At 67.0% G+C, this 12835-nt stretch overlaps 1 protein-coding gene across 1 annotated transcript in view; it reads left to right on the forward strand.

The window, feature by feature from the left end:
- The first annotated feature begins 3032 nt into the window (after positions 1 to 3032).
- The window catches only part of PRRX2 (paired related homeobox 2), a 36179-nt gene continuing 26376 nt past the window's right edge, over positions 3033 to 12835 (forward strand). The window contains exon 1 of the mRNA XM_070066608.2: positions 3033 to 3427. Within this exon, the coding sequence (XP_069922709.1) occupies positions 3196 to 3427 (232 nt within the window). The 5' untranslated portion in view covers positions 3033 to 3195. The remainder of the gene's footprint in view (positions 3428 to 12835) is intronic.

The raw sequence follows: 12835 nt of genomic DNA on the forward strand, positions 1-12835 counted from the left end.
TCATCGCCTGCCCACCGCCCTCAGGCAGCCGCCTTCCACTCCTGGTTGTCAGGAACCGCTGTGGATGCAGCGGGAACATGAGTCGCTCGGCTCCTGTTAAAGGCGGTGGTGGCTGAGCTGCCCGCACAGAGCCGGTCTGCAGACCAGCGGTGCAGTGGGCTCACGTCGCTGTCACCTGGACGCTGCAGAGGTAGCTCCGACGTTACTTCTAGCCATTTCTTCTTCTTGTCTTATTGCTTCTTCAAGGCCTTCAAGATTGAACAAACAGGGTGATTATCTCCACCCCCTTTCAATACACCGACTCTGTTTTTGTAACCTGTTGATGCCCACTGCGTGTCAAGGCTCCTTAGGGGTAGGTTATGGGGAACCTTTATTTTCCTAATTTTTTTAAAAGATTTTATTTATTTATTTGAGAGGTAGAGTTACAGATGGTGAGAGAGAGAGAGACAGAGAGAAAGGTCTTCCTTCCATTGGTTCACTCTCCAAATGGCTGCTACGGCCAGCACGCTGCGCCGATCCGAAGCGAGGAGCCAGGAGCCTCTTCTGGGTCTCCCACGTGGGTGCAGGGGCTCAAGGGCTTGGGCCATCTTCTACTGCTTTCCCAGGCCACAGCAGAGAGCTAGATCGGAAGTGGAGCAGCCGGGACTAGAACCAGTGCCCATATGGGATGCCAGCGCCGCAGGCGGAGGATTAACCTACTGCACCTCGGCGCTGGTCCCTATTTTCCTAATTTTTTAAAAGACTTCATTTTATTTATTTATTTAAGAGGCATAGTTACAGAGAGAGAGAGAGAGAGAAGTCTTTTATCCGCTGGTTCACTCCCAGAATGGCCGTGGGGCCGCCCCCCGCCCCCCAACTTTCTTAACGCTTCCTGAAGCCTCGGGGACGAGCGTGTCACTTCGGTAATAAGGGAAGTTAACTTCTGGGGGGGCACGGGAGCTTCTGAGCCTGCTGCAAATGCGCATTTTTGCATGCAGCTCTGACGGCATCAGCTGGAGGCGGGCTCCTTGTCCACAGAACCCCTCCCTGGGGACGGGGACCTCTGCCCGTCCCTGCTGTCTTTCCCGCCCTGAGGCCAGCACAGAGCCCAGGCCAACAGCCGCTGCTCGAACCCAGCCGTCTGGCCCCGCCCTGGGTTAGCGGCTCAGAGCGACTGAGTCGCATGTGCAGCCCCAGCCCTTGGGCTGGTGAGTCCCCGAGTCCCCGCTCCCTGGGTTCCTGGAGCTTCCGGGGAGGAGTCCAGGCTGGCTGGGGACTCAGCTTTGGAATGGCGCCCTCCGTCGCCCCGGCCCTCACCCCAGGCACGCGCAGAGCAGTTATAACCACACGGCAACAGGAGCAAGGACGGGAAGTGAGAGAGCCTGTGGTCTGCTTCCTTCACTGTCCTCAGAGCGGGTGATCGAGGGACACAGCCAGGGCCACACGGCCGGCAAATGGCAGCGGACACATCCAAACCCGGGCGCCCCAGCTGCAGGGCCCGGCCGTCTCCTCACCGCACTGCCCTGCTTCCCGGAAGAGAAGTTAAAAAGCAACACTAGTGGGGAGCAGCCGTTTGGCTTAGTGGTGAGACGCAGCCAAGTTGAGATACCCTGCTACCCCGGTTCGAGTCCCGGCTCCGGCCCCTGACACCCGCTTCCTGCTATCGTGCATCTCGGGAGGCAGCGGGGACGGCTCAAGTGCTTGGATCCCTGCCACCCACACCCACATAGGAGACCTGGGTCCTGGCTTCAGCCCAGCCCAGCCCTGACCCTGGCCGGCACCTGGAAAGTGAACAAGCCAATGGGAGCTCTGTGTGGCTTTCTCTCTGTGTCTGTCTCTCAAGTAAATTTAGAGAATACTGTGAACACTTAGTGTGCGCTCACCGGGCACCAAGTGTCCCACGCCGTGACCACCAGTCCCGCTGCGACACCGTAAAACCAGAGGGCTTGGACCCCACCCGTGACCTGGCTGCCCCTGGGGAGTGGGGGTCTGGGCACGGGGCCTCCAGACGGGGTGCAGAGCCGGGGAGCAGCCCCACCCTGCTCAGCGTGGCGTCCAGCCGCACACACCCCAGCAGCACTGGGGACCCCCAAGGCCCAGGCTGGGCTTCCGCTGGCCCCCTCCACGCGGGTCTTTCTCATGGGACGCTTCTTGGGGGCAGATCTCTAAGGACTACGGCCGTTATCTCCCAACGCTCCACCCCCCACCCCCGCGGGCCTGCGCGGCGACCCGGCTTGCAGGGGGCGTGCAGGCTCGGTGTGCAGCCCAGGCTGTCCCGGTGGCCGCAGCACGCGAGCCCAGGAAGGCTGCTTCAGAGGCCTTTTGCTGATGTGCCTTCCGGCCTCGTGGTGACAGCCGGGCACAGAGGGACAGGAGTGCGTGGGGGGGGTGGGGGTGTCAATCAGCAGCCACCTGTGGCATCTGGAAGTCCCAGCGCTGCCTCTTTGCTGCTTTTTTCCGGAGAAACAGGAACCAGCCTGCAGACCCAAACCCGGCGCTCCGGCCCAGCCCAGCCCAGCCCGGGCATCGTCAGCCTGGCTGTCCGTCCTGGAGGGGCGCCTTCCTCCCCGTGCCCTTCTTTAGGGAGGGGAGGGGGCGCACCCCAGGGTCAGGGCTGGCTTCTTGGGGGGCGGTGCCCACCTCCCTCGGGGAGAGACCCTGGGGACGACAAGGGGGCGCAGGGGGACGGGCCGGGACGGTGCTGGGGAACCAAGGGTGGCGCTGGCCGGTTGGACATCTTCCCTGCCAAGCTGAGTCGCCCCCGCCCCACCCGCGGAGGGATTTGTAAATGGAGGGGTGGCTGACAGGTCTCCCCAGACCCCCACCCCCGGCACCCTTCAAACAGCCGCCACCACGCGCTCAGAGGCGGGCAGGAGGGTGAGAGAGGACGCTTGTCCCAGCCCCCAGCCCGCCGCGGCCAGGGACCCCTCCCCGCCGCCCGAGGGGTGGGGGCAGGCGAGGGCGCGCGGCAGGGGGAGGGGAGGGGGCGAGGTTTGACTCCAGAAGGGGCGCGTGGCCGCCGGACGGGCGCTCGCCGCAGCCACTTCGGGGCGGGCGGCGGGGCGCGAGAAGGGGAGGGCGGAAAGTGTGCGGCCCCGACGTCAGCGCCGGGCGGGCCGCGAGCGAGCGAGCGAGCGGAGCAGGCGGCCCGGAGCGGGGCAGAGCGCGGGGCGGCCGGGCGCGCCTGCGACCCCCGCCTCGGGGCCGCTCGCGGGCATGGACAGCGCGGCCGCCGCCGCCTTCGCCCTGGACAAGCCCGCGCTGGGCCCGGGGCCGCCGCCGGGGCCGAGCGACTGCGCCCAGGCGCGCAAGAACTTCACGGTGAGCCATCTCCTGGACCTGGAGGAGGTGGCGGCGGCCGGGCGGCTGGCGGCGCGCCCCGCGGCCGGGGCCGAGGCGCGGGAGCCGTCCGGGGGCAGCAGCGGCAGCGAGGCGGCGCCGCAGGACGGTGAGTGCGCGGGCCGTGGGAATGGAGACGCCGGGCCCCACGGGGGTGCGGGGCCCGAGCCGCAGAGACCGCGGGGAGGTCGGGGGCCGCCGAGCGCACGCGCGAGTTTAGGCGAAGGATGCGGGGTCCGAGCGGCGGAGGCCGCACAGAGAAGGGGCGCTGGGCACCTTGGCCGAAGTCGGGGCAGGGCTGGGCTGCGATCTTCTAGAACACTCTACGGGGGCAGAGGTCCCCCTCCCCAGAGAGGGTGCTGGCCCAGCCTTGCTGCTCTTAGGACAAGAGGGGAACCAAGCGATTGCCTCCCAGCGGGCTTCACACTCTGTGTCCAGCGGCGACCACCGCCCCTGTGCCACGGCCGGGTCTTCAGATGGGTGCTCTGGTGGGGCTGCCGTGCCGGCTCCCAGGGCAGCCTCCCAGGTGGAGTGACCCAGTCCTACGGGGCCAGCCGGTCCCCTCCCCCCTTCCTCCGTGGAGGTCAGAGGTCATCAGGAAGGGGCTTTGAAAACAAACAACCCACCCAAGTGGCTTTTTTCCAGAAGTCTCCCAGGATCCCAGGGTCCTGAGCTCGTGCCGAGAGGGGGGCGGGGGAGGGGAGAAGATAGAGGTGGAGCAGGGGCCCAGTGCTGCAGGGGTGCGGGGGGTTTGGGGAGCAGCCTGGCCTGCGGGCCGGGGGCCCTGATGCCCCACCCACCTGCCTGGGCTTCGCTCCCCTAAGTGGCCTGGGAGGTGATGGAAGAGGGCCTGGGGCCCCTGGAGACCCTCATTTTCTGCACCAGCTCCTTATGCTGGGCGGCAGAGATTAGGGGGTGACTGCAGCCACATCTGAAGGCGCGCCCAGGCGTGGGGGACCTCTGGAGGCACGGGGCTGGCACCCGCGGGTGTCCTGTGGCCTGCCGGTGGTGGCTGGGGTGCGCACGGGGCCCCTGGGAGTTGGGGTCAGGTGTGGGCTGAAAGCTGCTGGAAGGGGCGCGGTCTGGGCCCAGAGCCACGCGGGTGCCCTAGGAGCGGTGGGGGCTCCCCTGTCCGGCTCTGAGCTGGGCCCTCAGGGTTGGAGTGGGGTCCCCACTGCTGGAGGCTCCGCGGGGTGGGAGAGGGGTCCCGGCAGGATGAGGACGGTGGGCAGCAGGTCCTGGCCAAGGGGTGGTTGCCGCTGTCTGGCCCGGGCCCTGGGGCGGGGACTGTCGGCGGAGGCCACGCTTCTTCCAGATACAGCGAGGAAGGCCTCCAAGCGGAGGGCTTCCCTGGGGTCCCAGGAGGGCTGGGGTGGCCCCTCCGCCGTGTCCAGGCTGGCTGGGGGGTGGGTGTTCCCAGCAGCCCCCCTCCACCCTGCTTGAGAGCCAAGTGGCCTGTGGACCCTTTCCTTGGAGGACCGGGGCTCCAGCATGCATGGGGACAGGACGGGCCAGCTGCGGGGCCAGGTGGGCGCAGGCACCGGCGGGCTGCACCCCCAGGCCACCAGGCTCTGCCCTGGGGACGGTGACGCTCTCACTCTGGTGCTGAGCCCCTGTCTGGGGTGTAGGCTGCAGGCAGAGGGAGGAGGCCAGCGCCCTGCCGACCTGTCGCCACATCCCCTCCCACTGGCACTAGCTGGGGGCTCTGAGGCGGGTGGGGGAAGCAGCCCCTGTCCCCTGGCCAGGTGAGCTGAGCTCTCGTCACTGTATCCTTTAGAAAGTGGGCAGCCAGTCTCGGGGTGCTAGGACCCCAGGCCAGCAGGCGCAGGCCTTGAACGGGAGGTGGGGAGCTTGGCGGGGTCCTCCTCCTGTCCAGCAGAGGTGCGGTGCCTCCGCTCTGACAGCGAGCGTGAACGGGAGACAGAGGAGTGGCAAAGATCTGCGTAGTTTCAACGCGCCAGGCTAGCGGGCTCGAGAGCTTTTTTTCAGAAAGTTTTCGGTCTCGTGTTTTCACAAAGCCACCACTATGCAGCCCGCGCCCGCCGATGGCTTTCCAGGAGCGGCCTCCCCCAGCCCCGGCTGCGGACGCTGCGGCTTCCCGGTGACTCAGAGCCAGCCGGGGTCTCGAGGGCTGCGCCCGGGCGCCGAGCTATGCCAAGCACGTTAGGAAAATAAACCCCTGATGGCTGCCTTCGCGATGACTTACAACAAAAGGAACCACATTAATAACGAGTGAGCCCTGAAGCGTTCCCTCCCGTGGGCAGGGCGGAAACGGGGGGACGTGGACACCCTGTGAAAATACACACAGCGCCCGGAGCCAGGCAGGGGTGAGGCCCCCAGCCGGGGGAGGCCGCCCAGCCGCTGCCTGGGAAACCCCGGGCCGCACCAGGCAGGGACCGGAGAATCCGGGGGCTTGTGGACACCCTCGAGGGGCTTGGCGCAGGGCTGAGCCCCATCTGCTGGTTGGGGGGCGATGCCGGGTGGTCAGGGCCAAAGAGGAGGCCCCGAAGGGGGACCGTGGGTTCGGGAGATGGGCAAGTGGGCTTTGGCTCCTTTTAAAATTGTGATCAGCATGTGCCTACCGTGAGGGTCCCCACTCTAGCTGCTGGCAAGTGTGCTGTTTGGGGCGCTGATTGTACTCACGTTCCCGACCCCTCCCCTGCCGCAGTGGGAGCCATTCGGCTGTCCATCTCTGTGTGTCTGACTTCCAGGAGGGGTGCCTCTAGCATGCACCTGGGCCTGGGTAGGGAGCGGCGAGCCCGTCCCCAGCAGGGTCCCAGACGGCGGTCGGTGTGGTGCGCGGGTCGGAATCTCGGGGGGCGGTCCAGGGGTGTATGGGTGCCCGCTGCAGCCCTGCGGCCGACGCCCACGGGTGATCCTGTGATTTGTTGGGAGCTGCACGGGTGACTGGGGGTGCTCACCGGCATCCCGGTACCTGGCTCAGAAACTTGGCGTGGCATGAGTGGTCCCTGGAGCTGAACCCTTGAACAGCTGTCTCCGTGTCCTGCTGGGGGGACAGAGCCAGGCGGGTGGGGATCCGGACGCCCGGGCCAGGTCCTGGCTCCCGCCGCCCTCCCCGTGGGTGGCCTCCTCTGGCTCCGCACCTGAGCACAGGGCGGGGGGGGGGGGGGGGACAGCACAGCGGGAGCGGGGTTTGTGGGGCCTCTCGGGACTCTGACCCTGGTGTTACCCAGGCTTAGAGAGACCTCACGCTGGGCCCATCTCCCAGGGACCCGGGGTCTCTGAACCCAGGTCTGGGAGGAGGAGTGAGTGAGAGGCTGGCGGCCCTGGGACCACAGGCGGCCCGGGCAGCAGTCGCATCCTGACCTTGTTGCCACCAGGGGTGGCGCTGCTCTTCCTGGCTCCTGGTTCCAGGACAGTCCTGTTCCTCTGCCCAGCCACTCAGCCGGGGCCAGCGCAGGGCTGAGCGCAGCCCCAAGCTCAGCAGACGAGAGCTGTGACTTCCAGAAAAGTGGCTTTGCAGTAACAGGGGTGGCGCCTTCTTGCACGCCACCCCTGAGGCCCAGAAGCAACGCTGAGGCTCGGTGTTGCCATCTGTGAAATGGGAACAGTGGGCGTGGCAAGCTGTGCCTGGATGCAGGCTGCCCAGCCCGGGGAAGGTGCTCACGGCGGGTTCGTCACAGCTCCTCGGGGTGCTCGTGGAAGCCCTGGGAGTCAGGTAGGGGTCCCCACTGCCTCCCTGTCGTTCACAGGCCCAGAGAGGCAAAGCTGCCTGCCCAAGGTTGCACAGCTGGGAAAGGAGGTGGGGTTTGGGTCTGGACCCACGCCCAGGCCTTTCTCCTGCGGAGCCGCAGGAGTCGGGGTGGAGGGAGCCCCATCTGGGGAGACCGAGCAGGGCAGGGGATGAGGAGGGGAGGATGAGCCCGGGGTGGAGCCGTTGGGATGGACTCGGGGCACGTGCTAGGGGTCCCACTGAGCCGAGACGGGAGGAGGGGCCTTTTGTGGCTTGTCCTAGGTAGGACCTGAGGTGGGGCTGGCCAGGGGGTGACTTAAGGAGATCCAATATATCCTTAAAACCCTACAGAGGGGGCATCTACGTGGGGCCCTGGGTTGGAGGCTGTGGGCTGTGGCTGCCTTGGGCCTGGAGGGTGAGGGGACCCAGTGAGAGCGAGCACTGGCAGCCCGGCCACCCGAGCCCTCCCCAGGGGCCCCGTGTCTACCACCAGCTATGGGAGCTGGGCGCTCTCGCGATCCCCGTGTTACAGAGAGGGAAACTGAGGCGCCGAGCATCGGGCCACTTGGCACAGGCACACCGCTGCCATCCCTGTGCGGTTCCCGCCAGGGCCTGCCCTGCGGTGGCGCCCCCTGCTGTCTGAATGCAGCCCGGGGAAAGGCTGGGGTGGGCTGAGCCGGGAGGTCCAGCCCCTGCAGGTGTGGGCTGTGTCCGGGTTGGCGTGGGGGCACCATGAGGCAGTCAGGAGCCTGGGTCTGCCCAGCGTTGGGCTGTTGTCGGGGGAGAGGAGAGGGGTCTCGGCCCCCCTGCGCTGCAGCCCCCGGGACACGGGAGCGCCCACAGGGTCCGCAGCCCCCGACTCACACACTCGCTCGTCGCACGGTCATTCCCCAGCACCCGCAGGTGCAGGCCCCGGCCTCCCCGCCCGCCTCCTGGTTTCGCTGCAGTGGATTTTCCAGGAACTCGGAGGCACAGGCAGAGGGCGGGCCGATGGCGAGCTCTGCCCCCAGAGCCGCGGCCAGACAGCCCCAACGCCGTCTTAGGGCCCCATCCTGTTATCGGACAAAGAGCTGCGGCATCTCAGAGCCAGGGAGGGCTCTGTGCCGGGCTGGCAGCAGTGGCACCACAGGCGCCCTGGCTGCCCGTCTCTCTGCCCGTCTTGTGGTAGGTCGCTCGCTGAGGGCTTGGCACGTGCCGGCATTCGGGAGCCACATGGCGGGCGGGCGGTCCAGGACGCACAGACCACAGAGATGCACAGGGCCCCACGCAGGCCTCATGCCACACACGCCCCACCCCCCACGCACACACACGGGGGAGGACCCTGCCCCGCCCCCACGGCCAGGCCCCCCTCCCGCTGCGCTGGTGCGGGCCAAGGGTTAAGTGCCTTTTGCGAGGTGGTGAGTAGGAGAGAGCGGAGGCTTCCTGTTTAGACAGGGAGGTAGGGGGAGTTATCTCGCCTGGCTCCCACGCTGGGCAGAGGGAGAGATGGGGGGGAGCCGGAGTCCAGCGGGAAGGGGAGGTGCTGGCGGCGGGCAGGGGGTGGGGGCTGGCGGGGCACAGCAGGGACAGTCCCTGGGAGCAGAGGTCCCGAAAGACCACGAAAGCACCCCCCACCCCGCCCGTGCCCCAGCTGCTGTGGTGGCCCTGAGCCCACCCCTTCCACATCTGGGAAGCCGTTTGCTGATGGCCCGCTGGGGTCCGGGATGTCAGGGCCCGTCAGGGACAGGGCTGTCTTTGTGTTCTAAAGGTGGCCGGGCTCCGGGAAATCAGTTCTGGGCCATCCGAGAGGGGTGCGGTCGACCCCACCCCACGCCCCCCTGTGACGCTGCCCGGCAGGCAGTAAGAGGGGCCCCGGCCTAGGACTCGGGGAATTGGGGTCCCCCGCTCGTCTCGCCCGGCCCTACACTGGGCCGTGTCCCCATCTGCTGCCCGGGAGGCGTCCTCCCAGGAATGCCGCGTCACAGCCACCCACAGGGCGCTGGCTGAAATGCATGTTCCCAGGCCCCGCCCAGCCCCTGAAACCCGACTCCCGGGGGGGCCGCCGCTTCCAGCTGGAGAGGGAGGGGGCTGCCCCCCCCCCGTCACCAGGGACCTGGCTTTGTCCAGGAGAGAATAGCTGCCCTCAGCCATCCACAGGCATGCATTAGGCGCCTACTGAGTACCAGCCCAAGAGGGTTTTGTGAGGGGGGGAGCTTCCCGCCCCTCCCCCAGCATCCTGGCTCCCCCCTGGGTTTGGGGGGCACTCAGCCTCGCTGCTGAACCCAGGGTCTCAGGGCGTCCAGGTTCCCCTCCTCACCAACACTGCTGCCCCTGGGGGCCCCCCTGGGGATGGGGGAGCTGCTGTCCCCAGGGGGCCTCAGACTCTGCCCCTCGGTCTGGCCTCCCCCACCGCACCCCCCGCCGCCGAGGGCACAGCCGTTTACACAGCCGAGATGGCGTTATTAAAAATGACATTTAACCAGAGCTGGAATTACCACGCGGATGGCTGCAAACCTCGGAATCAAAGCGGGAGCCGCCGGGCGGGCGCGCCTGGCAGGGGCCCCGCGGCCTCCTGCCGCCAGGGCTCCATGGCCTCCCGTATAAAACCCCGCGGCCCCGGGGCTCTTGGAAGTCCGTGCACCTCTTTTCATTAGACTAACAAATAGCACGTAACCGAAAACATCTGTGACAGCGGCCCCTAATGCTCTCAAGATGGGGCCGCCGGTCCAGCCAGTGGGCAGCCGGGCTGTGCCACTGGACTCAGGCTTGGGTGCAGGGCCCCCAGGGAGCACCTGCGCCCCACCCGGCTCTCCCAGGCCGCTTCCTGAACCTGGGGGACCTGGGAGCCGCCCCCCTCTCCTTTCGCTCGCCCCATCTTCTTGCTGGTGAGCCCAGCCATCAGAGTGGCTGCGTGCAAGGGTCTGGTCCCCTGCCCCTTGGTGGGGGGGGGGCAGCACGGCCAGCCCTCCACTGGAGGAGGGGGCACCATCAAGAGCACAGGACCCAGAGGCCGCTGTGTGACCTTGGCCGGTTTCTTTCCGTCTCTGGGCCCCTTGTTCATCGCAGGGGGAAAGGGCTCCTGGCTCCTTGCAGGGTGCTCCTGGGCTCGGGGAGAGGGTGCGGCACAGTGCGCAGGCCCAAGGCGGGAGCAGCATCTGGCAGCTGAGGAAGCAGGCTCAGAGCGCCGAGTGGCCACAGCCGGCTGAGACTCCGGGGAGGACCCAGGGCCTGCGCTGTCCTACTCAGGATGCTGGGAAGCCCAGAGCTGGGAGAGATGCCGTGGGGCGCGCCGGGCTGCGCTCCAGAGTGGACCTGGCCCGGCCCTGGCCTTGGTGGGCTTCTGGTCCGGGACACGGCAGAGGGTGGGCTCATCGGGACACAGCAGGCCATCTCTGCCACTCCTCCCCCCACCCCATGGCGGCCCTGCCTCTAATCCCTGGGCTCTGAAGCCTTGCAACCTGATGCCCACTGCCGCCGCCCAACACAGATCTGCCGCCGCCGGCGAGGGGGGGGCAAGTGCCTGCGGTGGAGGAGGGAAGAGTGGCCTGGGTTCCATCGCCCCCGGCAGTGACGTCACAAGGAGAGGCTTGGACCCCTCCCAAGAGACAGTGCTGTGAACTCCGCGCTTCCCCCTCCCCACCAAGATGTCCCGTGTGCTCTGTCGCTCACTGAGACCCCGGCCCCCAGGGCGTGCAGTGTGCCGGCTGTGTGGCTCCCTGTGCTGTGCCCAGCGCCCAGCTCCACGCCCTGCAGGTGGCCCCCCTGCATTCTCCCCCATCGCCCCCACCTGACAGAGGGGGAGCTGAGCTCAGGAAGGTAAAGCAACCCCCCCCCCGGGCCTGTGTCACTCCCCGGGAGCCCCAGGGTCCCCTTGCTGGAGGCAGCACAGGCCTGCCCAGCAGGGTGGGGGCCCGCCATTGCACCGGGGCACGGGCAGGGGCTCCGGCCCCCACGTGCCGCTGGGAGGAGTGTTGGGGCTGGAGACCTGGAGTGACACGGCTACGCTGGCTTCACGCGGAAGCACCAGCAGGGATCTACCCCAACTGGAAGCCACACTGCGTGCCGAAAGGAAAAAAGCTCGCTGTGGCCGCACGGTCACGCCGGCTCCCAGGGGACTGTGTTCAGGGGCCGGCCCCTCTGTCAGGAGCGGAAGTGGGGAGGCACCTGTGAGCCCTTCCCTCCTCCTTCCTTCCCCCCATAATCACCGGGCCCCCCAGGCAGGAAGGTGGATAATGGGAGGGCTGCCTGGGATGGGAGGGGAAGCGGAATTCCCAGGGGACATGAAGAACCAGCGGCGCTAGCCCCAAGGGAGCTGGGAGGGTGTTCGGGAGGGAGCAGCAGGTGCAGGGGTGGGGGCGCGAGGCCGTCCCAGGGACAGAAGGCTGGGAGACAGCCGCCCAGCCGCCTGGTGCCTCGTTGGCCGTTTCTGTGTTAAGGGTGGTGAGGGTGTTTGCTGTGCGTCCGGGGTGTCCTGAGTGTGCGGGCTGCCCAGGCCCGTCGCGTGGGAGCCAGTGGCTGTCCTGGTGACAGTGTTGTGTCCAGGCTTTGAGTGGCCTCCTGGGGGTGCCCACGTTCCCCAGAAGCTGTTACTGATTGCGCCAGCCTTGGTCTGACCCCAGCGCCTCTGCTGAGGAGCCCAGATCCTGGGTTGGGGGGCCCTGCTGGGAGGGGCAGCAGGGAGCCGGGAGCTGGAACAGCATAGGCTCCGCCCCCGGGGAGGCTGGCACAACTGTGGAAGGAGCGGCACCAGGCAGCTGCGTCTGGTGACGGATCCAACACCCGGGCTGTGTGTCACAGGTGCACATGACCATTGGATGGAAGTTTCATTGTCACGGTGGCGAAGGGCGTCCCAGGCTGTCCGGCTGCAGATCCCACGAGGGATAAGAGTTTTGGGCAGCCGGCGCTGCGGCTCAATAGGCTAATCCTCCACCAAGCTGCGCCGGCACACCGGGTTCTGGTCCTGGTCGGCGCCGAATTCTGTCCCGGTTGCCCCTCTTCCAGGCCAGCTCTCTGCTGTGGCCCGGGAGTGCAGTGGAGGATGGCCCAGGTGCTTGGGCCCTGCACCCCATGGGAGACCAGGAGAAGCACCTGGCTCCTGGCTTTGGATCAGCGCGGTGCACTGGCTGCAGTGTGCCAGCTGTGGCGGCCATTGGAGGGTGAACCAACGGCAAAAAGGAATACCTTTCTCTCTGTCTCTCTCTCTCTCACTATCCACTCTGCCTGTCAAAAACAAAACAAAACAAAACAAAACAAACAAACAAACAAACAAAAACACGAGTTTTGGGCGCTCGTGGCACAGTGGGGACAGCTGAGCTGGGTGGCTCGTGGCACAGTGGGGACAGCTGAGCTGGGTGACTGGGGGCTGTGTGCCTGAGTCATCTCAGTAAATCATTTGCATGGCCCCATTTTCCAGACAAGGAAACCGAGGCCCAGAAACAGTGGTGAGGACATGGGGGCACCAGGCCTGCAGCTCTCGTCTGCGGGGTGCTCCCACCCCTGGCAGCAGGACCCCCAGGCTGGGCTCACTCTGCCCTCATCCCGCCTCTCCAGCCTCGGTTTGGTGGTGGGAGGTGTGGGGGAGGAGATTCCACAGCACTGGAGCAGAAAGAGCTGCCCCCGGCGCAGGTGGGCAGGCAGGACGGGTCCTGGGCAGGGACAGCCCCATCGTCCCCCATGTGGCTTGAGGTGGCGCACACAGAGGCAGCGCCACCCAGGAGGATCCCCGGGGGTCAGGCGAGGGCTGTGGCCCCGGGCTCAGCCTTGCTGGCTGGGAAGAGCTCAAGGCTCTGAGCATCGTGACAGTACCCAGGGCTCGGGCCTGCAGGGCCGACCGCTCACACACGC

This window comes from Oryctolagus cuniculus, chromosome 1, assembly GCF_051225735.1.
Source record: "Oryctolagus cuniculus isolate XC-2025 breed Fujian yellow rabbit chromosome 1, ASM5122573v1, whole genome shotgun sequence".
NCBI classification, from domain to species: domain Eukaryota; kingdom Metazoa; phylum Chordata; class Mammalia; order Lagomorpha; family Leporidae; genus Oryctolagus; species Oryctolagus cuniculus.